A 22,031-nucleotide genomic window follows, 5' to 3' on the forward strand; every position below is an offset into this window, starting at 1 on the left:
GAAAACAGGTATAACAGGAATGGAATAATCAGAACACCTCTCAGATAGGTAATAATGTACATTCAAGATGAAGATAAATTATCAGGATGTTTTAACACTGAAGAGAGATGGTTAGTTCACTGAGGATTTGCTGATGTATGGAATACAGAGTATGAAGGCAAGAGAGGAGTTGAATATGGCAACCAGGAGGCCAGGCAGTGGCACACCTGGTAAACAGCATATATTTCAGTGAACATGGACCCAGGTCCCCAGCTGCAGGGGAAAAGTTTCACAAGTGGTGAAACTGTGCTGTCGGTGCTTCTCCCCTCTCCCCACTCTCTTCTCTGCCTCTCTCTTTCTCTCCTCTCTCCCATGCATCTCCCCTTCACTCTGAATTTCTCTCTGTATCCAAAATAAGTAAGTGAAATAAACAATGATTTAAAAAAAAAAAGAAAGAAAGTCTAAAAAAAAATATGGCAGTCAAGTTTTTGGTTGCATCTGGACAATAAAAACCTACCATTTCTTGAGATCTGGTTGGCTGCAGAAGGAGTAGATCGGGGCTGAAGAGTAGCTGCTGAGGAGCTACTTGGATGTGTGGAAAGATGTAGGGAAGACTGCTAGGTTAAAAAGTTGGTCGTTGAAGGGAGAAGTCTTGGGTGGAAATATAAAATTGGGAGTCACCAATTGCATTTCATTGAGGAGGAGAGGATGCACAGTCACTTATACACTCACCACAGGACATCTACTATATTCTGTCAACAACCAGCAAAAGCAATTCTCCTATTGGGGAAAACAAGACAGATAATACTAACTTAACAAATATTTAACTGTTGGGGAACATTCATATCACATGTCTTTGAGTTTAGGCTTACTATCTAAGCCAGTACCTCAAAGACTTTGTTTTCAATAAGCTATCCAAATATTCCCCAAACATAACTGGGTTAACGGGTCACAAACTGAAGACCACCAAAGCTCCTGGAATTTAATGTCTTCAACTTGATATGGAAGAAGGTTCTCAGTAGCTACTGTTAAGAGTCATTTGTGGGGAGTCGGACAGTAGCACAGTGGGTTAAGCACAGGTGGCACGAAGCACAAGGACCAGTGCAAGGATCCCAGTTCGAGCCCCCAGCTCCCCGCCTGCAGGGGAGTCACTTCATAGGCAGTGAAGCAGGTCTGCAGGTGTCTCTCTTTCTCTCCCCCTCTCTGTCTTCCCCTCCTCTCTCCATTTCTCTCTGTCCTATCCAACAACAATGACATCAATAACAACAATAACTACAACAATAAAACAACAAGGGCAACAAAAGGGAATAAATAAATGAATATTTAAAAAAAGAGTCATTTGTGGGAGCTGGGTGGTAGTGCAGCAGGTTAAGTGCACGTGGCATGAAGCACAAGGACCAGTGTAAGGATCCCGGTCCGAGCCCCCGGCTCCCCACCTGCAGGGGAGTTACTTCACAGGCGGTGAAGCAGGTCTGCAGGTGTCTATTTTTCTCTCCTCCTCTATGTCTTCCCCTCCTCTTTCCATTTCTCTCTGTCCTAAGGATGACATCAATAACAACAACAATAAAAACTACAACAATAATTAAAAATGACAAAGGTAACAAAGGGAAAAATAAATAAATAATTTAAAAAGTAATTTGTGTGCTAAGTTTAACCTGCTATCTTTAGATTTAGTTGTCATACCCTCTGTTTAAAGTATCTTTAGTTATTTACCCCATAGTGTGTTCTGCTTCCTGCCCAAACCTATCACTTTGTATCTGAAATTCCTGATGTTTTGTAAACCTTGTTTATAAATGACCCTGGGTCTGTAGGCCTTTTTGCTGATCTGCTCTGTGGAGCTTCTATGATGAGGTAGGTTACTGAAAGGACAACTCCAGGCTCACAGTGAAGTCTTAAAACTCCCTAGTCTCTGGGTTATTTTTTAGTTATCCTGCATCTCTGGCCCTGACAACATGACATTTACCTAAGTATGATGTTCAGTAAGCTCAGGGATCTAGCGACAAAGAGACTGACATGGTATTGAGTACTACATGCAAGTTAAACATAATCTAAGCTTTTTATGTGTATTCTAAGATGTTGACATTCTTATCCCTATTTTACAGGTGAGAAAACAAACCTAAGTTCTGTTTAGTGAGCAAGACAATAGACTCTGAAGTAGGGATTGAAAACTCTCCACTCTGCGAACTCCTAGAACTATACACTTGGAAGAGCTACTTGACTTTTCTGTGTGTAAATTTCTTCCCAATAAGATGATATCAACAGTATGTAGATCACAGTGCTATTGACTGAAACACGGGCGCTGTAACGTGGATGAAGAATCTAGCATACACCCCCATGTTCATAGCTGCATTATTCATAATATACAAGATATGGAAGCAACCAAAATACCACCTACAGATAACTGGATAAAGAAGTTATAGACCAGGGGCCAGGCAGTAGCACACCGTGTTAAGTTCATGTACAAAGTGCAAGGACTGGTACAAGGATCCCTGTTCGAGCCTCCATTTCCCCACCTGCAGGCGGGTCGATTCACAAGTGGTGATGTAGGAATGTAGGTGTCTATCTTTTTCTCCCCCTCTCTCTATCTTCCCCTCCCCTCTCAACTTCTCTCTGTCATATCCAAAAAAAAAAAAAAAAGGAGGAGGAAGAGAAGAAAGAAAAGTAGTAGTAGTAGTTGTTGTTGTTATGGGACAAGTGCCAGGCAGTGGTGCACCTGCTTAAGCACTGAAATTATAGTGCGTGAGGGCGCAGGTTCAAGCCCCTGGTCCCCACCTGCAGGGGGAAGCTTCACAAGTAGTGAAGCAGGGTGTCTCTTTGTCTCTCTTCCTATCTCCTCCACCCCTTTTAATTTCTATCTCTACCTAATAATAAATAAATAAAATATATTTTAAAAATTAATTTAAAAAGTTCTAAAGAAAAACAAAGTTATGGGACATATAATCAATGTAGCACTACTCAGCAATTTAAAAAGAAGATATTGTCTCCTTTGGGAAAAAATGGTGAACCTAGAGGTGATTATTATGCTCAGCAAAGTATGTAAGAAAGTGAAAAACAACTACCAGAGATTTGACTCACATGTATAATATACAGAATTGAGACACACACAGAAAGTAGCCAACTTGTCCTTAAGAACTTGGAAGAATTATGGTGACTATCATGGTGTTTGTGTGTTGGGGGGAGACAAAAGGAGTGGTTACAGAACTTTGGTAGTGGAAGTGGTTAGAATTATACTCTGTAATATCTTACCATCTTGTAAATCACTAAAAAGATTTTTTAAGAAAATAACTTAGCATACAGTAAGAATTAACCAACTATATAAGCTCATTATTTGTCTATCTGAAAGACATGAAAACTTAACAATTAAAAAAAAAAAGAAGAAGACAGATGCTCTTGAAGTTCAAGAAGTAATAATAACCTGCAACTTTTTCCTTTGAGGCTTAAGACATTTCTTGGCATGCTTAGCTGTTTCACGCAATATAAAATATGAGGAAGAGTGAGTAAGGTCTTAGGTTGGGGGATTTAATGAATATTATACCTGGAATTTCTCAGCAGCAGCACAGAAAATCTGATAATGAGAATCAGAGATCGCCAAACAATCCCTTGGTCAGTACTTAGACTGCAAGCTCAGTTACTGGATTTTTCAGCTCCTCTAATCAAGTGACACACTATTTATTATTTATGGTACTTATGGGGGGGGGGCTAGGGCTTAGTGAATATTAAATAATGGGACCAGTAGATAAAAGTAATACCTCTTGAGGGGAGTCGGGCGGTAGCGCTGTGGGTTAACTGCACATGGCGCAAAATGCAAGGACCAGCGTAAGGATCCCGGTTTGAGCCCCCGGCTCCCCACCTGCAGAGGAGTCACTTCACAGGCTTCACAAGTGGTGAAGCAGGTCTGCAGGTGTCTATCTTTCTCTTCCCCTCTCTGTCTTTCCCTCCTATCTCCATTTCTCTCTGTCCTATCCAACAACAATATCAATAATAACAACAATAATAAATACAACAATAAAACAACAAAAGGGAATAAATAAATATTAAAAAAGTAATACCTCTCAACAAATAATTTTGCTATAGGTTTTAGACAAGAGAGTATCAAATATAGCACAGATTATAATAATACCCTACCTGAAGAGACTTTAAGTATCTTATTTACTGAGCCTATAGCTTTAATAAAGTTATAGCCTTATTTTGTTGGCAACTATGTCTGTCCTCATTCTAGTATGCCCTCAGTAAGCAACCAGATCTTAACCTGCACAACAAAAGTGCCACTCATTGAAACAGTTGTAACAGAAAAGGAAAGAAAGCTGATGGGATTTAAAGTGTTACAGGCCACTGAATCATGGGCTACTTGGTGAGGGCATGTAGAGAAATGTCATTCTCAACACTGCTCCTATAGGAGTGTTAATGAAATAGCTCTGAAACCTAAAGCCTATTTATAAGGATTTGGTATTTGAAGTTCTTCTAATTTCTCTAGTCCACCTATTCAGGAATAGGAATGTTTTGTTTAAATGTTTTAATTATTTTACTTGTAAGTATTATATCTCACTGGTACATTTTTAAATCACTTGATATTTTCTATTCTATAATCTACTCACAGGTGCCACAAACACTTTTAGATAAAAGCTAAAATAAAAGACAGGAAAGAACTGGTATTTTCTTCAAACCTGGGGTCTAACCAATAATACAAACTTTTATTTTAAAGCAGACTTCTCAGCATTTCATATACCTAATTTATTTTTAATGTCTTTCAAACAAACATAGAAATAGGGTAGCTGTATCAATACAATGCCAGTAAAAAGTAAGTGGTAGAGACGGTGATTTGGAGAATCCTTAGGAGTTAGACAAGAGAATAAAAATAAATCATTAACTGTGTTCTAGGCTTCATTAGTTCTAATTATCCCTCAAATATGCTCAGCAGAATGCACTTTGGTCAGCGGGGACTGACACACAATAGAGTAGGCAACTTATAAACTCCTCAAAGCACAGAAAGAGTTCATAAAACAACTGCTTGCACATTTAGATTCATGTGATAACACCTCTTATTGCATAAGCCACCAGATGAAACAGATGGGGCAGCTCTTACACTTCTTTTGTAAAAAGCACTGGACTTGCTTATTCTCCATTCAAGACACAAACTGCATGGAAGTCAAAGCCAAGGCAGGCTGTCTTTGTGCTTTATGGCTTAGATGTCACCACAATAGTAAATAAAGTACAAATAAAATATCCTCATATGGGGCAAAAAGACTTGGCATATGAAGCATGTGCTTTTTCTTATAGAAATTAAAGGCTTTAAAACCACACACACACAACGTTTTTTTTTCAACTCAGAAATAAGTATTATCAACTACCCACTAATACTGGTTATGATTTATTACTTAGTTTTTGAAAAACTTTTAGCAATGTATACATATCTTAATATAATCTTATTTATGTCATCAATTCTAAGTTTTGAATAGATCATTTTAGGCATTGCCTTTGAAGAAAACAATAGAGAAGAATGGATTCTTATTGGCAATACTACTTTTTTTTAAGGACTTTTTTATTTATTTATGAGAAATATAGGAGGAGAGAGAAAGAACCAGACATCACTCTGGCACATGTGCATGGGGATCGAACTCGCGAACTCATGCTTGAGAGTCCAAAGCTTTACCACTGCGCCACCTCCCAGACCATGGTGGTCAGACTAAGTTATCTAGAGACAACTGTTATAAAAATTTAATTATTAATTGATCAAATTAAACTTGCTTCAATAGTTAAAGGACTGACTCATTTATAAAATGTAAATTTTTGTGCTTAAGCAAATGAGAAATTCACGTTTCATTTACAGATGAGTTGGTAAAGAAAAACTATAAGTTAAGCCAAGTATATACTATAAATACATATATTATTATTCTTTTGGTCATCCCTCGGGTTTTTTCACGCTGGGTCGACTTTCAGATGGAAACAGAGAGGGAGAAAGAGGGAAAAATACTACAACACAGAAGCCTTCTCTAGTGTTCTGGGGACTAGAGATACTTGAGCCGGTCCTTGTGTTTCACACTATGTACACTTAACCTGATGCAGTACTGTCCGCCTATCAACAATATCCTAGTTGTTTCAACATATACTGCTGAACTAAGGTGTGACTTTTTAATTTATTTAATCCATTTCTGTCATGCTGTTTTTAATGGTTTGTCTTATAATACCAAGTTGTATGTTAATTGATAATATTTAGCAGTCCTTTCTTAAAATTTGTCATAGGTTGCATGTATAACATCTACATGATTTAGCTATAATAAAAAGTGTCCCAAACTAACTATTTTTCAAATGGCAAGAGAAAGACAAACAGAGAAAGAGAGAGAGAGAGAATATACATACCACAGCATCCTCCAGTGCAGTGGGACCAGGCTAGAACCTGGGTTGCACACATGGCAAAGTAGGTGCACTATTCAGCTGGGCTATGTTACCTGCTCAGCTAATAAATTTTATATTTTGCTAGCCTAGGTAGATAGAAAGGATGATCCCCTCAATAAAAATTATAATTAGGGGGTGAGTGTTGGTTCACCCAGCAGAGCATGCACATTACCATGCACAAGAACCTGGATTCAAGCCTCTGTTTCTACCTTCATGGAAGCTTCACTAGTAGCGCAAGAGTATTGCAATTGTGTCTCTCTTTCTCTCTCTCTCTCTTTTTTAATATTTATTTTCCCTTTTGTTGCCCTTGTTGTTTTATTGTTGTAGTTATTACTGTTGTTATTATTGATGTTATTGTTGTTGGATAAGACAGCGAGAAGTGGAGAGAGGAGGGTAAGACAGAGAAGGAGAGAGAAAGACACCTGCAGACCGGCTTCACCACCTGTGAAGCGACTCCCCTGCAGGTGGGGAGCCGGGGACTCGAACGAGGATCCTTCAGCCAGTCCTTGTGCTTTGTGCCATGTGCTCTTAACCCGCTGTGCTACCGCCCAACTCCCTCTCTTTCTCTTTATCTCTCCTTCCCCCTCTCTCTTGGTCTTTTACCCTCTAACTAAAAGGGTAAAAAAAAAAGTTCACTATGAATACAGATACCAAGCCCTACCACAGCCCTGGTGGCAAAAACAAAACAAAACAAAATAAACAAACAAACAAACAAAAAACGCTACTAGATTGAATTCACTAAATTTCCTATAGTGTGTGTGTGTATGTTTTTTATTTTATTTATTTATCTTTGTTTCCAGAGTTATTGCTGGGGCTCGGTGCCTGCACTACAAACCCGCTGCTCCTGGAAGACATTTTTTCCATTTTGTTGCCCTTGTTTATCATTGTTGTTATTGTTGTTGGATAGGACAGACAGAAATCAAGAGAGAAGGGGAAGACAGAGAGGTGGAGAGAAAGACACCTGCAGACCTGCTTCACCGCTTGTGAAGCAACCCCCCTGCAGGTAGGGAGCCTAGGGCCTGAACCAGGATCCTTATGCCTGTCCTTACACTTCATGCTATGTACGCTTAACCTGCTGCGCTACCACCTAGCCTCAGTGTGTGTTTGTTTTTTAAACAAATACTTAACATTTTAATGTTAGACTATCATGGTGCTATCAAAATATATGGGCCTCCTATGATATGGAATACATACTGTAGGGCCCATAAGCTAGCTCACCTAGTGTGTCTGCTTTGCTAAGCATATGGAGAGATATCCCAAGCTTAAAATGGCCGAGTTTGCCTTTCACTACTTTACATTCACCAATCTACTCCGGCAGTCATGAATTCCAGACACCACAATTGAAGTAAACAGTGTACAAGAATTGTCGTCCTGAATGCTAAGGTGACTTAAAATAGTCAAGGCTTGACCATTTTAAACTTACTATCTTAAATACTGAATTTAAAGAACGTACTACTGTGAAAGAAGTAGGGCCTCAAATGTAAAAGTTCCAAGAAGAAAGATTTTTGGTTCAATACGAGGAAGTGCTTCTAACAATCAGACTGTCTAAAGTTGCAAAAAGCTGAGTAAATGATGAATTTCTCCTCAACAAAGGAAAAAGAAGTTGGGTAGCTATTCCTAACTAGTGCTACAGAGAAGACTGAGGGAATTAATGGGGAAAGGGTGAGGGGAGCTTGCATTGTATTCTCTAAGGTTCTCGATTTCATGATATGAAATGTCTTACTTATAAAGTAGAATTAGGACTTTTCTTCACACAATCAATCGCACAATATATGCTTTTAAAATTCATTTTATGTGTTTATAGAGGCAGAGAGAAATCCAAAATAAAGGGAAGAGGGGGAGGGAGAGAGAGAGACACATGCAGCACTGCTTTATCACTCATGACACTTCTCCTTTGCAAGTTGGAACTGGGACAGAGAGCTTGAACCTGGGTCCTGCACACTGTAATGTGCATGCTCAAACAGGTACACCATTGCCCAGCCCTGCACAATGTATTTTATATATAATGTAAGTGGGATACTTATAAGTCATTAAAAGGCACAAGCACTTAAGAGTGATTTTAAGTGGAATTCTACAGTTAAATTACAAAGAGATGGATGGGGGTAGATAGCATGATTATGCAGAAACTCTTATGCCTGAGGCTCTGAAAGCCCAGGTTCAATTCTCCACACCACCACAAACTAGAGCTGAGCAGATCTCTGGTTTAAAAAAGAAATACAAGGGGACTGGAGGTGTTGCACTGGTTGAGCACACATTTCATCATGTGCAAGGACCCAGCTGGGTCCGAGCCCACATTCTCCACCTGCAGGGGGAAACTTAATGAGCAGTAAAACAGTGCTGCGGGTGTTTCTCTTTCTCCCTCTATCTTCTCCTCCCCTCTCAATTTCTGTCCTGTGAAATTAGTTAGCAACAATAATTAATTAAGTTATTTTGAATAAATAACATTTACTTGGAAGAGACTGGATATACATACACACTGCAAGAGATAAGAGGCTTTGCAGTTGGGTGAAGAGAAGGAAAGAATAAATTTTGCCTCAAAAAATCTTCCCATTTTGTTTTCTATTTCCTCCCTCCCTCTCTCTCCCCTCCCCACACACCCACCTTCCTTCTTTCCTTCCCTCCTTCCTTCCTTCCTTCCTTCCTTCCTCCCTCCCTCCCTCCCTCCCTCCCTCCCTCCCTTCCTTCCTTCCTTCCTTCCTTCTTTCCTTTTTTATTAGAGTTAATGGATTACATACAGTTGTTGACACATGAATACAATTTCCTATCTCCCTGTGATAGGTGTCTGCAAAACATTCTCACCCCTAATGTAGAAGCTCAAAGCCACCCCCCACACACACCTTATACACACACTCAGCTCCTCCCTTCCCTTCTAGCCCCTCCTCCTTCCTCACTCAGTTTGTTTTCTTACCCAAACAATCTAAAACTTTTCTCAAACTTTCACAAGCCTAGATACAGGCAGAATTCACATATGCACTCCAGTGTGCCCAGTATATATTGCCTGGAGTTTCTCATTGAAGGATATTATAGGATTCGAGGGTACAGCTGTGGCAATGATGCAAAAATCAGAAAAAGTGAGCCGGTGTCACTTTATATTCTTCTGATTTTTATTTCAAAGATACAGATATTGAAATGATCACAGCTGATTGATCATTTCATCCTGACATGAGTTTAAAAGGTTAAGTCACTATCTGAAGAAAGGTAATCTGGTTGCCTTTCTCAGCAGCCTGCAAGCTCTGCAATCTGCATAGAGAGGGGGCATTTGTCATCATTAGCTGAGCTGTGACAGCTGGCACCCAGGGTGTCCCAGAATCAAGAAGTGGCAGAGACACTCTGGGTTTAGGTTGCCATTAAGTATAGTAGGTTTTGTAAGGATCAAGTATATTTTATGAAAAGCCCTGTGATGTAACTTAACGGCAGTGAACATATTTGAATTTTCCATAACATGGATAATACAATGATAGCACATAATTAGCAGGTTGCCTCTAGACAACAAGATGCCAGATTACAGTATGAATAAACATCTACTGCCTGCCACTTAGGGAGGGAGAACTGGCTGCAGCAACCAAATAGTGCAGGCAGAATTTTTTGTTTGTTTATTTGTTTTTTCCTAAGGCTGGACTAGGGTGAACAACTGTTAAGAATATGCAAGGAAATAGAATGAAGATGGAGGGAAGAGTTCTCAGATACATTGTGAATGTGGTTGCCAATCACACCTAACACCCCAGGAATGAGCTTAACTGTACTCCCTCAGTATAGTGCCTATGTTGCCAATCACGCCTAACACCCCAGGAATGAGCTTAACTGTACTCCCTCAGTATAGTGCCTATGTTTTTTCATGACACAGATATGATATTTAAATCACACAGATGCAATACTCCAACAGCCTGAGGTATATGTAATTGACAGTAGGTATTTTAAAATAGTCCTTGGCAAAGATTTAAAATCAGAATTGGTTTTTAAAAAATCAAATGAGTGCTACTTTCAGTCTGAAACACTGTGGCTCATATATCTAGGAAGCACCCCCCCATCTTTAAAGTTCTATAAATGTGCCTACTTCGTTAATACAAGACTATGAAGCAAAATAAAGTTTAAGAAATAGGTTGCCCAAATATTTGAAAAATAAGAATGAGACCATCCCTTTAAGAATCATCAATGTTTGGAAACATAATCAGTAACACTGGGTTTTATATTATTATGTAAACTAGTTTTCCACAAATAAAACTAATTTTTGTGTTAATGTAAAATCTATGCAAATACATGCAGTCATTTATCAGGGAAGCTGACAAGCATTCCATATTGGAGGGGGAAATGAAACTGCCTCAAGAATAGAGGCAATTAATTATTTCTGTATTTCTTCTTCTTCTGTCTTGAGGCACAAAAGTTATCCATCCAGTTAAAACAGCAAATGAAATAAAGAGGTTTTTTTTTTTTTATTTAAACACATATGGCTTTTGCCTGCAATACTGATCACCACAAGGTCTACAGATGCCCGTGGCTAAATTGTACACTGGCAGATGCACACGGGGGAAAACTGTGCTAATGCAGCGTGGAGAGCAAAACAAATGAAGAACTGAATTTGCTAGCAAGAAAAGAATAGAAAAAAAAAAACATAACATACACATACACCACACACACACACACACACACACACACACACACACACCCCAAAAATCACCCCTACAATTCCATTCACGAGTTATCAAATTTGCTTATCAAATGCATACTCAGGTTGCAAAAGATTCAACTTTGGCACCACTGCAAAAGAATAAAAACCAACATACTTACCTGGCAGGGGAGATACCATGATCAAGAATAAAAACCAAATTTTAAGACAAGATGCTGGTTTTAGGTGCATGTGTGCATGTTATTCCATGGAAATGACTGAACAATGTATTGTTATTTTTATGGACAGTATGGTTGGCAATTTTTAAACCTCAATATTCAATTAAAAGCATATGGTATTCAAAACTGCTATAGTGTATGTATGGGACTGAATAAAATCATTGGAAATTCAAAAAATTCATTTAACTGAACTCTCAAGGTATTGAAGTTTATGAGTTATTAAGTAATCATACAGATGTTGTATTACTTCACGGTAGCAGTGTGAACCCTATATATAGTAGCTCTTTCCTTTTAACAGGTTAACAGAAAAATGTATAGCAGCCAATTCAGTCTTCCACGGCCTGAACCACTGGGGCACTGTGTGTGTGTGTGTATAAAAGGATATTTCCTCAAAATGTTTTAATATTATTATGAAAGCAGTAACTTCTTTTTTAATAAGCCAGCTGCCATACATAACACTAAAATTTCTATTGTAAAATATTATTTAAAATATTATTAAAAATAAAAATATTATTAAAATATTATTAAAAATATAAAATAAAAAAATCTCTATATATATTTTTAACCTTGGGGGTAGAAACAAGATTAGTTGTACTGTTCCATGTTGCAAAAAGGAAAAGTACTTGAAAGAACATAATTCTCAATAAAAAATGTTTTCACTTGTCTAATTCAAGAATTCTTTATCTGGAGTATATAAAAATATCTAAATTTAAGTGCCAATATATTTACATAAAATATAACAGAAGCACATGTTTTAATATTGTGTGCCAATTAATATTAATTCTAATAAACTCCTTGGCTACACTCTCACTCAAAATAACTATCACTTTATTAAAAACTTAAAGTAAAATATAATTTATATGGTGAGAAGTTTATTTCTATAGGGCTATAAAGCCAGTAAAATTAGAAATCTGTCTCAAGTTGCTAGTTTATGTAAAAACGCATTTCTTGAAACATACAAACCTTGCTGTACAAATCATCAACTATATTTAAAAATCTAATGCATGTATTCTAGAAAAGCAAATATTATCAGTTAGTTTGAGAAATTTATCCTACTAAGCATCATCCCCTATGCTATCAAACAACTCTTTTGTAAAAAAAAAATATATATATATATATATATATATAAACATAATTTTTATATATATGAACTATCATTTTATACTCGTTCTCTTCTTCAGTGCTGAGTAAAACTCATCTTAAGTTAGAAGCATGATAAAATAATAAATTCGAGGGGGAATAAATGAAAGTATGTGTAACACAAAGATTTTTTACTATAAAAACAATACCTATTTATCGTGGAATCACAGAGTGACAAGTTTTAAAGAAAAAAAAGGGGCATGAGAAGACTTTTTCTTGATAATGAAAATGTTCTATGTCTGTGTCAGATCTCATATGACTATATATTTATCAGAAATTACTGAATAGTCATTAATATGGGAAGAAAATCATAGATAAGACTGTTTGCGAATTATCTATCAATAAAACCTGATTTAAACAAAAAAAGATTTTTTTGATAAATAAAATGAAGCCATACTTATATTTCACTGGGTTCATAATTTTGTATTATGAATACTTCATTACTGCAAATTCTTTATGATCCTTTTCCTTTTCATCTGATGTAGACGTTTACCTAGATGTAGCTTAAAATGTCTAACTACTGGGCCAGCAATATATCTCACCTAGGTAGAGCCTGCTGTGCCGGGTGAGCGATCTGGTTCAAGCCAGGCCCAACCACCTGGAGGAAGCTTAGGTACTGTGGTGTCTTCCCATTTTTCCTTTCCCTCTTCTGAAAAAGCTGACCTAGAGTGGCAATACTCTGGTGACTACTAAACAGCACATTTGAGTTGTATTTTCGACAAATCATGAAAAACGCATTTTCAAGAAATAGTGGAGTAAAAAACTGGTGGAGTAAAGTGTATATTTATTAGAATAGTGACAAGTGTCACCTGTAAGTACACATGAAACATTATTTAGTTTATTTTTAGATGTTTATACTCTAGAAATCTATATAAATATAAAAATTCCAGCTTTTGAGTTTTTTTTCTGATTTATCACACATACTATATATAATAAAAGGTAGTAGGTTTTAATTTAATGTAATTATTTTTTTTTTTTGGCGCCTCGAGGGTTATTGTTAGGGCTCAGTGCCTGCACTACTAGTCCATTGCTCCTGGAGGCCATTTTTCTCCTTTTGTTGCTCTTGTCGTCTATCATTGTTGTGATTATTATTGTTGTTGTTATTATTGTTGTTGTTGGATAGCACAGAAAGAAATGGAGAGAGGAGGGGAAGACAGAGACAGCGGGGAGAAATATAGACACCTGCAGACCTGCTTCACCTCTTATGAAGCTACCCCCCTGATGATGGGGAGCCTGGGGCTCGAACTGGGATCCCTATGCTGGTCCTTGTGCTTTGCGCCATGTGCACTTAACCTGCTGTGCTACCGCCTGGCACCCTGTAATTATTTTTTTGAAATTGTTACTTTAGCTACCAACCATTAAAGAAATAAATCAGAGTTTAAAATAACTGCTTTGTTCATGAAAAAAAATATATGTTCCCACCCAAGCTGTAAATTAGGAATAGGAAAGGTTATCTTAGACATGCAATCACTGGAAGTTGATTATTTACATACCATATTCTTCTAGACTCAAGGTCACATTGAATATTTTCAGTGGCTTAATTATATACAGTACAGGATAATAATGAGAGCTCTACAGTCCTGATGACCTCGTACAGATACACATATTAACAGACATTAATTGCAACTGACTATTGTTTTCTCTAAGTGCTATAAAAATGTAATGCACTAAGAGTACTAAGTATGAAGTCAAATATGCAACTGTGTTAGTTACGCACTAAGGAATACCTAGCTTTTGTAAATTTGTATAGAAAAGCATCATACGAGCCCAGTTATCCTATTTGGATATTTCTATAATAACCAAATGCAAAATAGAAGCTGAAACCTAACAAAATGAATTGGAAATCTATAGATTATAATGCCAACTTTCTAAAGAGTCTGTGAGGAACTAGAAGATTGAAATAAATTAATGAACGACCTCAATACTTTTAACTGTTAGAAAAGATAAGTGATCAGTATTTATCTTAAGCATTAAAATATTTGGGTTCATTTAACACTCTCCCTCCTCCTCCACTTCATTCTACAAATCCAAGTTTAAGAATAACACATTTACGTATTGATACATATTCAAATGAAGTGAGGAAATTGAGGCAGTTATCAAATTGCCCAGCTTTAAATTGCTCTGTCTACCATTAAAGATTTTGGCAGAGTTATCCAGAATTATCTCAACTCTGCAAGTCACACAGTGGTAATAATTCCTATAAGGCATACACTTCCAACTCCTACTCCTAATTTCAAAATTATTTTCTTATCACCATGTATTAATACTGATAGTTATTCTAAGCCAAAAAAAAAAAGTACTCTCCACTTCAAAGGTAAGAATTAAAAGAATGACTTGAAAAGCTATAGTGATGAGGCTGCTCTGGTCTAAATTTTGCAAACAGTGAACTCAATTCTCTGGTTTATTTTGTCATAAACCAGACATTAAGCATGAAATGATTATCTTAAGCAATCACTGAAGCTTTTAAAGTTTACCAGCTATTTTGTTTCAAGTTTTTTCATACAAGGAGTCACAACCGGAAGAAAGGTATAGATGCCATCAAATTAGATTACCAGAAAAATTCCCGCTATTTTGCTTTATTTAATGTGACACATAAAGAAAACCCAGCACAAATATCTGTCTTTAATTTCTCTAGTGTAAAAAAAGAAATATATTGTGTCTGGCAGAATGAAACAGATGAAATAGCCTGGGTGAATTTAAAAAGAAGAGGGGTGGGGGTAAGAAATCAGATGTGTACAATGAGCCTTCAAAGCCACTCCAACAGTAGGGATAAATAATTTAATAAAATCAACTTCATATTCTTCTTATCTCCCCAGTGTAATAAGCACATATTAAAAAAATAGAACTTTAAATTCATGAATACTTGTGAATAGAAAGCCACCAGCAAATAATAATAAAAAACACACAAAACAATATCTATGTGAGTATTTAACATGTATGTTACTCTGACATACACATTTTTCCAAATGAAAGCTTGCAATTGCCCAAATTTATGAACATGTAACTCAAATTTAAATTACACTAAAAAATGGGAGCTTGCATTCCTACGTTTTTCAACATAATGAAAATTTTCTCTAGACCTAATAAAGGGTGGATTTACCCATTACTTTGTGTATCCTACATCAGTTAAGCAGGCATTTACAGAGGTATAAGTAACCTAGGAAATACCACTTCAGAGACAATTATTTGTCACTGCTATTTTGAATGTTTCCAAATTACTAAGGGTCACAATGCTTAATTATTTTATATTCATTAACAGTACTAAAATTCATGATGATTTTTTCCCCTAGCAATACATTCTAACTCAAGACTGCCTAACAAATTAAGTGAATGAAATGGTCAAGTCTGTTAGACTTAAAATCCCAATACCATTCAAAAGTGAGTGTCTCACTAGACCATGAGATTCCTGTGTTTCTCTTCAATTAGGCCATTTTTCTTCAATTATGATTCTATTATTAGTTCATGTTAAAGATGTCTGCACTGTATACCACTGAAAACAATCATGCTTTTATATCCTGAAGCATAGGACACACACAAGCTTTTATTCCAGTACCAAAAACTAAGGTTATATTTGTAGTGAAATGATAATGTAAAACTGGTGTCATCAAAGTTGTTTTATAAACTTTTCAGCAAGTAAATAAATTTATGCTATCTCCTTGCTACTTATAACCACTAATACATACAAAACCACTTGCTACATACAAACCACTAATCCATTATGGCAAGTGATTATTTCTAAAAATTACTAGAAAATAGTTAAATAAGTTACTCCCACAGGGGAAAAATACATATCTTCAAAGTCTACACTGAAATAGACTGTTACAGAAAAATATAGGTCATTTCAATTAAAAAAAATCAAGGTGCAGAAAACACTTTCTTAGAACAGTTTAATTTTCTCTTCAACAATGAGAGTTGTTGAAGATCACTGAAAGGATTCAGCTACAAAAGGCAATTCATTTCATGTGTTCAGTGTAATAGAAAATCACTGTGTTGCAGCAACAAGCAGTGCTTGCACTGGAGTATCATTCTAGGGTGCCCAGTTCACCCACAGTAATAATAGGAGGTAGGTGAATCCGATGCTATGTAAATCTCTGTCAGCTCCCAGAGTAAAGAGTGCTGAGGGAAGCTGCTCAGAAAACAGTCATGGTGTCCTTGAAACCAAATGACTTCACTTCCTTGGAACACACCGGGACTAACGAGATTTTTTTTTTTTAAGCCCTTTTTCTCACCATCCATTTTTCTTCTTCAAAGTGAAAATCATTAGTGAAAAGGCCCCAGTTACACCAATTAGTTTGCACAAAGTGCCTGGGTGTTTAGCTTCCCTTTAACCCAATTAAATCTCACAGTGAGCCCTGAAGATGCACCACCTGCGCGCCTGGCTACAGCGAAGCCAGCCTGGCCCCCTCACGTCCTGCCAGTCAGACCCACCCAGTCATCGCGCTATCGTCTCCTAGACCCCCGTGGTCCCTGGGCCTCCACCTGCCAGGCTGCCTCACTCCTTGACTGTCGGGCTAAATTCGGGAGGTCTGGGAAGTCTAGGGGCAAAGTCTCAACTGGGCAACTCTTGGCCTGTATGAAAGGGAGCACGCTGGGCAGGCACAGGCGACAAGAAAGCACTGATTCTGTGGACACCAGATGTGGGATCCGTGCCGCCGACAGGCTGCTGGGTGCCTGGACGGAGCCCATAGCCTGGAGCAGATCTGGAGATGTTCGGGATGGCAAATAAGTATTTTCCAATAATCCTCACGCAGGAAGAAAAGCCTATAGCATAGACAGCAGAGAGGAAAGAAGGGTGCGAAGCATCAGCGAGAGGGAGCCTGCATGGGGCGAGGGCCAGAGATGGCCATTTCCCTGGAGACGACAGTACATGACTATCCCTTCCACAGCTGCAGGCTTCCAGGCTCTAGCTTGTTTCCTCTTCTACCTAGTCCAACTGCCAAAAGGTAGCGGTGCATTCACCCGAGATGCCTGCAAAGCAGGGAGGGGCTGTCGGGATGTTCCCAACCTCTGCTCCTAAGGGAAGGGATGGTTCTTAGAGAATACAGTGTGTGTGGGGGAATACTATGATTCCCAAATCTAATGTAAGATATTAGGCTACATGGCAACCCATCACTTTTGGATAATGAGAAGGTAAGTAATAAATAGGCGGTTTTGTGATGTATCTGTGTACCAAAAAAAAAAAAGGGTTGAATAAACATGGAAGCTCTGAAAATGATCCCCTTTACAATTGGCTATAAACCAGTTACCAGGAAGTGTAGGATTTTGCTGGATGTATTATTAATTTGAAAGAGATGATTTCTAAATTAAAGGTAGGTCATGAAATATGTGCTAGGTTTCTAAGATCCTAAATTTAAAATATTGATTTTCTCTTTAAAAATTTCCAAGATGATATTTAAAGTTTTTAAAACATGAATGATGACAAATCAGTTTTCTTTCAAAATTTTAGTCATTTCTGCCCCCCACCCTTATTAAGCTGCATGACATAGTATAGAATTAGGAGTCAAAACTCAGGTGACCACAAAGGACACTTAAGACATATGTCCTTAATTTACCAGCAAGCCAGAAATGTTAACCCTTCACAGTTTCCAGATAGTTAACATACGCCAAGAAGTTTCATATCTATGATCACTTTCTAATTTTATGTGTTTATATAGTTCTTTAAGACCTCATGTGAAAATAATCTTGATCACAGAGCTATTTTATTTTGCAAATATTTCTACCAGCGAAGACAAATCTTAGTTCCATGGGCAAGTCTACTAAAATATAGAGGACTGAAAATGGGGGTGGAAGAAAGGGGATGTTCCAAACCTTCTCCAAATATCTCAACTTAAACTGGAATAGACAGTATCTAGCACACTTTGTAATACTTTCCCGATTCCTTTCAACAACAGCTTATGAGGAAAAATCGGGAGTGTAAAACCTGTGTGCTGTTAAAGGAAATCATTCTAACATTTAACAACATCTAGGGAAAAAAAAAAAGATCCAGGAAATTACACAGGTACTATTCTTTCTAAAGCCAACTTGTCTACTCACTAAAGGGCAAACTTTCAACATGCATTTTAAAAGACCTCAAGGATAACAGGCATTAATTATCTTACTCTAAATGCAAGTTAGTGGCTTTGTTTAAGAAAAACCCATCTAGTTCACTAATTGATGAATGGCCATTAATACACCTGTAGTTGCAGTCCTGCTGTAAAAAAGGACAAGCATGGTTTTCAGCATGGAGGAGAACCACTTGGCCAAGTCTTTTCAAATTGTCAATATGCTTCAAGTAATACCAAAGTTGAGCAATTCCTCTTGATTTCCAAAACTGTCTAGGTGGCCTCGGTGGTTTTCTGCCCGCAGCAGCCTCCTACCTTGAGTTTGTGTGCCTATATCCATAAGGGGGGATTAATTAGCCGGGTTGGAGCTGAAGAAGGCTGTCGTGACGAGCCCAGTGGCGATTGGCCGCCAGCCTGCCTAGCCCTGCCTTTATAATTTCCACACGAGTGCATCTGGGCTCTTAGACAAACCAACAGCAGCTTCTTCTGACATAGACACGCGCACACTCACCCCTGACACACACACACACACACACTCTCTCTCTCTCTCTCTCTCTTTCAGTCTCTCTCTCTCTCTACTTATCCTCCATCTATCTGATCAACAGTCCAGCACACACAATGATTACTGGAAAGCGTAAATAAATACGGAAAGGGTTGATTATTTTGACTACTGGAAGAGCTTTGCTGGTTCTCTGCGCAACTTTCCTGTTTATTCCCGAGAAGGTGATCTCTCCCAGCGTTTCTCTCACATGAGGATTCTTTAAAAGAAGAAGAAAAACAGAGAAGGTGGTGGTGAGGGGGGAGAGACAATCTTTCACTTTAAGACCGACGGGGCTCAAAGATAAAAGGCGGGGTGGTGGTGGTGGGGGGAACCCGCCGCTAGGAATCCGCCAGCAAGGTTCAGAGACCAGTGGTTTAAATCCATTTCTTGCGCTAAGCAGCCCGTTTCTCCACCGAAGTTGGCTCCAGCGCTAGCAGCCGCATTGGATCCCACAGCGTACTGCGAGACTCCGGTGTACAATCCGGATCTCTGCCCCAACATGATCGCGGCCCAGGCCAAGCTGGTCTACCATCTGAATAAGTACTACAACGAGAAATGCCAAGCCAGGAAAGCTGCCATTGCCAAAACGATCCGGGAAGTCTGCAAAGTTGTTTCCGACGTGCTGAAGGAAGTGGAAGTGCAGGAGCCCCGCTTCATCAGTTCGCTCAACGAAATGGACAACCGTTACGAGGGCCTGGAGGTCATCTCCCCCACCGAGTTCGAAGTGGTGCTTTACCTGAACCAAATGGGGGTGTTCAACTTTGTGGACGACGGCTCCCTGCCCGGCTGCGCGGTGCTGAAGCTGAGCGACGGGCGCAAGAGGAGTATGTCCCTCTGGGTGGAGTTCATCACCGCCTCAGGCTACCTCTCAGCGCGCAAAATCCGCTCCCGGTTTCAGACGCTGGTGGCCCAGGCCGTGGACAAATGCAGCTACAGGGACGTGGTGAAGATGGTTGCGGACACCAGCGAAGTGAAACTGAGAATCCGAGATCGGTACGTGGTGCAGATCACCCCGGCTTTCAAATGCACTGGGATCTGGCCAAGGAGTGCTGCCCACTGGCCACTTCCCCACATCCCCTGGCCGGGACCCAATCGGGTGGCGGAGGTCAAGGCGGAAGGGTTCAATCTCTTGTCCAAGGAGTGCCACTCCCTGGCCGGCAAGCAGAGCTCCGCAGAGAGCGACGCATGGGTGCTGCAGTTCGCGGAAGCGGAGAACAGACTGCAGATGGGGGGCTGCCGAAAGAAATGCCTCTCCATCCTCAAAACCTTGCGGGATCGCCACCTAGAACTGCCCGGCCAGCCCCTGAACAATTATCACATGAAAACTTTGGTTTCCTACGAGTGTGAAAAGCATCCCCGGGAGTCGGACTGGGATGAATCTTGCCTGGGTGATCGGCTTAACGGGATTTTGCTTCAACTCATCTCCTGCCTGCAGTGCCGGCGGTGTCCGCACTATTTCTTACCGAACTTAGATCTGTTTCAAGGCAAACCTCACTCGGCTCTGGAGAATGCCGCCAAGCAAACGTGGCGTCTGGCGAGAGAGATCCTAACTAACCCGAAAAGTTTGGAAAAACTTTAGAGGACAGTTAAAAAAAAACCCAGAACCGAAATGTGACTGCTCTTCACCAAGTTCTACTTAAACGTAAACCTCTCACCTTCCCCGCTTTGATTCCTGATACCCCCAAACTGCAAACGATCTCTTCCTTCAAAAGGAAGAATAATATAATGTTTAGGCATCATCTCATCCACCCCTCCAAGGGGAGGAAAAGAAGCAGAGGAAGGGGATGGAGCAAACCTCAAACCCACAAGTATTAGAAGGTTGCTTTACAAAGGATTTCATCTCTCTTGAAAAGTACACAATAACACCAGAAACACAACCGAGCTGTAATGCAAGACCAGACTGAACCCTCCAACTATCAAAGGATTATAGCAATCCTGGTGATCTAGGTGCATCTGTCTGTGAGTAAACATCGATTTGGAGATTTGGCTATGCCACTGAAGAAAAGTGTAATGTATATTTTGATTTGTAACAAATATTGTGATCTCACATTTGTCTTTGAAAGTGTGATGTTTGGTGTTTTGTGATTTGGTGAGAAGTCAAATTGCCATTTTTTTTTAAAAAAAAATACTTCCAGCTATTTTCCACTAACAAAGATACCATTTAAAGGTAGATTTCCTCCTGATACTTTTATCTGTCTTTGAAAGTGTCTGAACTTCAAAACGTTTACATTTTGTTTCAAATATATTGCTTGTTCTATTTCTAACATTCCATAAATATACTTGAAATGTTATTTAAATATATTCAAAGAAATCTGAATTCATCTTATATAATTACGCTTGAATATCTGAATTATATATTTGAAAAATGCACTTGAAAATACACTGGATAATTACTTTTGTGATTTAGATTTTAATTTCTGTTCCTGGTTTTTATTTAATTAGAAGCTAATAAATGAGCAAAACAAAACTTGTGTCTCACTTCAAATTGCTTTTCTATTAGATGTAATGCTTCATTTTGATGATTGAACACTTGAATATTTCAAATATTTTTTGAAATATGGTAGCCAAATAGTTAAAATAAGATTCTAAAATACTGGCAAAAAACTCTCCTGTATAACTACAGGAGATAATGATTACTTTCAGTTTATGCCTTGCTTATAAGGCTGTTCCTTTCTACAACAGACACAAATTAAATCCACCCTTGAAAGCTTGCTCTTCTGGATTAGTATCTCTGTAGTAAACATGCCAATGACAGTAAGGATCACCGAGTTTTAAAAAAATTAGCCTAACGCAGAGAAATGAATTTAACCAAGTCATAATGTAACTTTTAATATCTATGTCTTAACTATGCTAATGAAATAAATGAAGATAATTTCTAGTCTATTATATGTCAAACCTCATTTTCTACAGTAAGAGATCAATTGTATGAATAACTTTTATCGAAAAGCCTAGAGACTTATTTCATACAGTGAGCTACTGATAAATATATAAAAACAGCTTTACATGATCTAAAACCGAATGTTACAAAATTCATACTTCAAATCCCCTTTAAAAAAAAGAGATAGAAATGTAAGAAGTTCTATGGCATCAGAGTA

General features: G+C 38.4%; 2 protein-coding genes across 7 annotated transcripts in view; one reads left to right on the forward strand and one right to left on the reverse strand.

The window, feature by feature from the left end:
* NBEA (neurobeachin) overlaps positions 1 to 22,031 on the reverse strand; it is a 546,841-nt gene that overhangs the window by 188,343 nt on the left and 336,467 nt on the right. The gene's annotated exons all lie outside the window — the stretch shown is intronic.
* MAB21L1 (mab-21 like 1) lies at positions 18,966 to 21,050 on the forward strand. Its single transcript, XM_007520279.2, has one exon. It carries the CDS (start codon positions 19,436 to 19,438, stop codon positions 20,513 to 20,515), a length of 1,080 nt encoding a protein of 359 aa, XP_007520341.1. The 5' UTR covers positions 18,966 to 19,435; the 3' UTR covers positions 20,516 to 21,050.

This window comes from Erinaceus europaeus, chromosome 5 (genome assembly GCF_950295315.1).
Source record: "Erinaceus europaeus chromosome 5, mEriEur2.1, whole genome shotgun sequence".
Classification (NCBI taxonomy): Eukaryota; Metazoa; Chordata; class Mammalia; order Eulipotyphla; family Erinaceidae; genus Erinaceus; species Erinaceus europaeus.

Coding starts and splice junctions, on each gene's coding strand:
- MAB21L1 (XM_007520279.2), top strand. CDS start 19,436: ATGATCGCGGCCCAGGCCAAGCTGGTCTACCATCTGAATAAGTACTAC.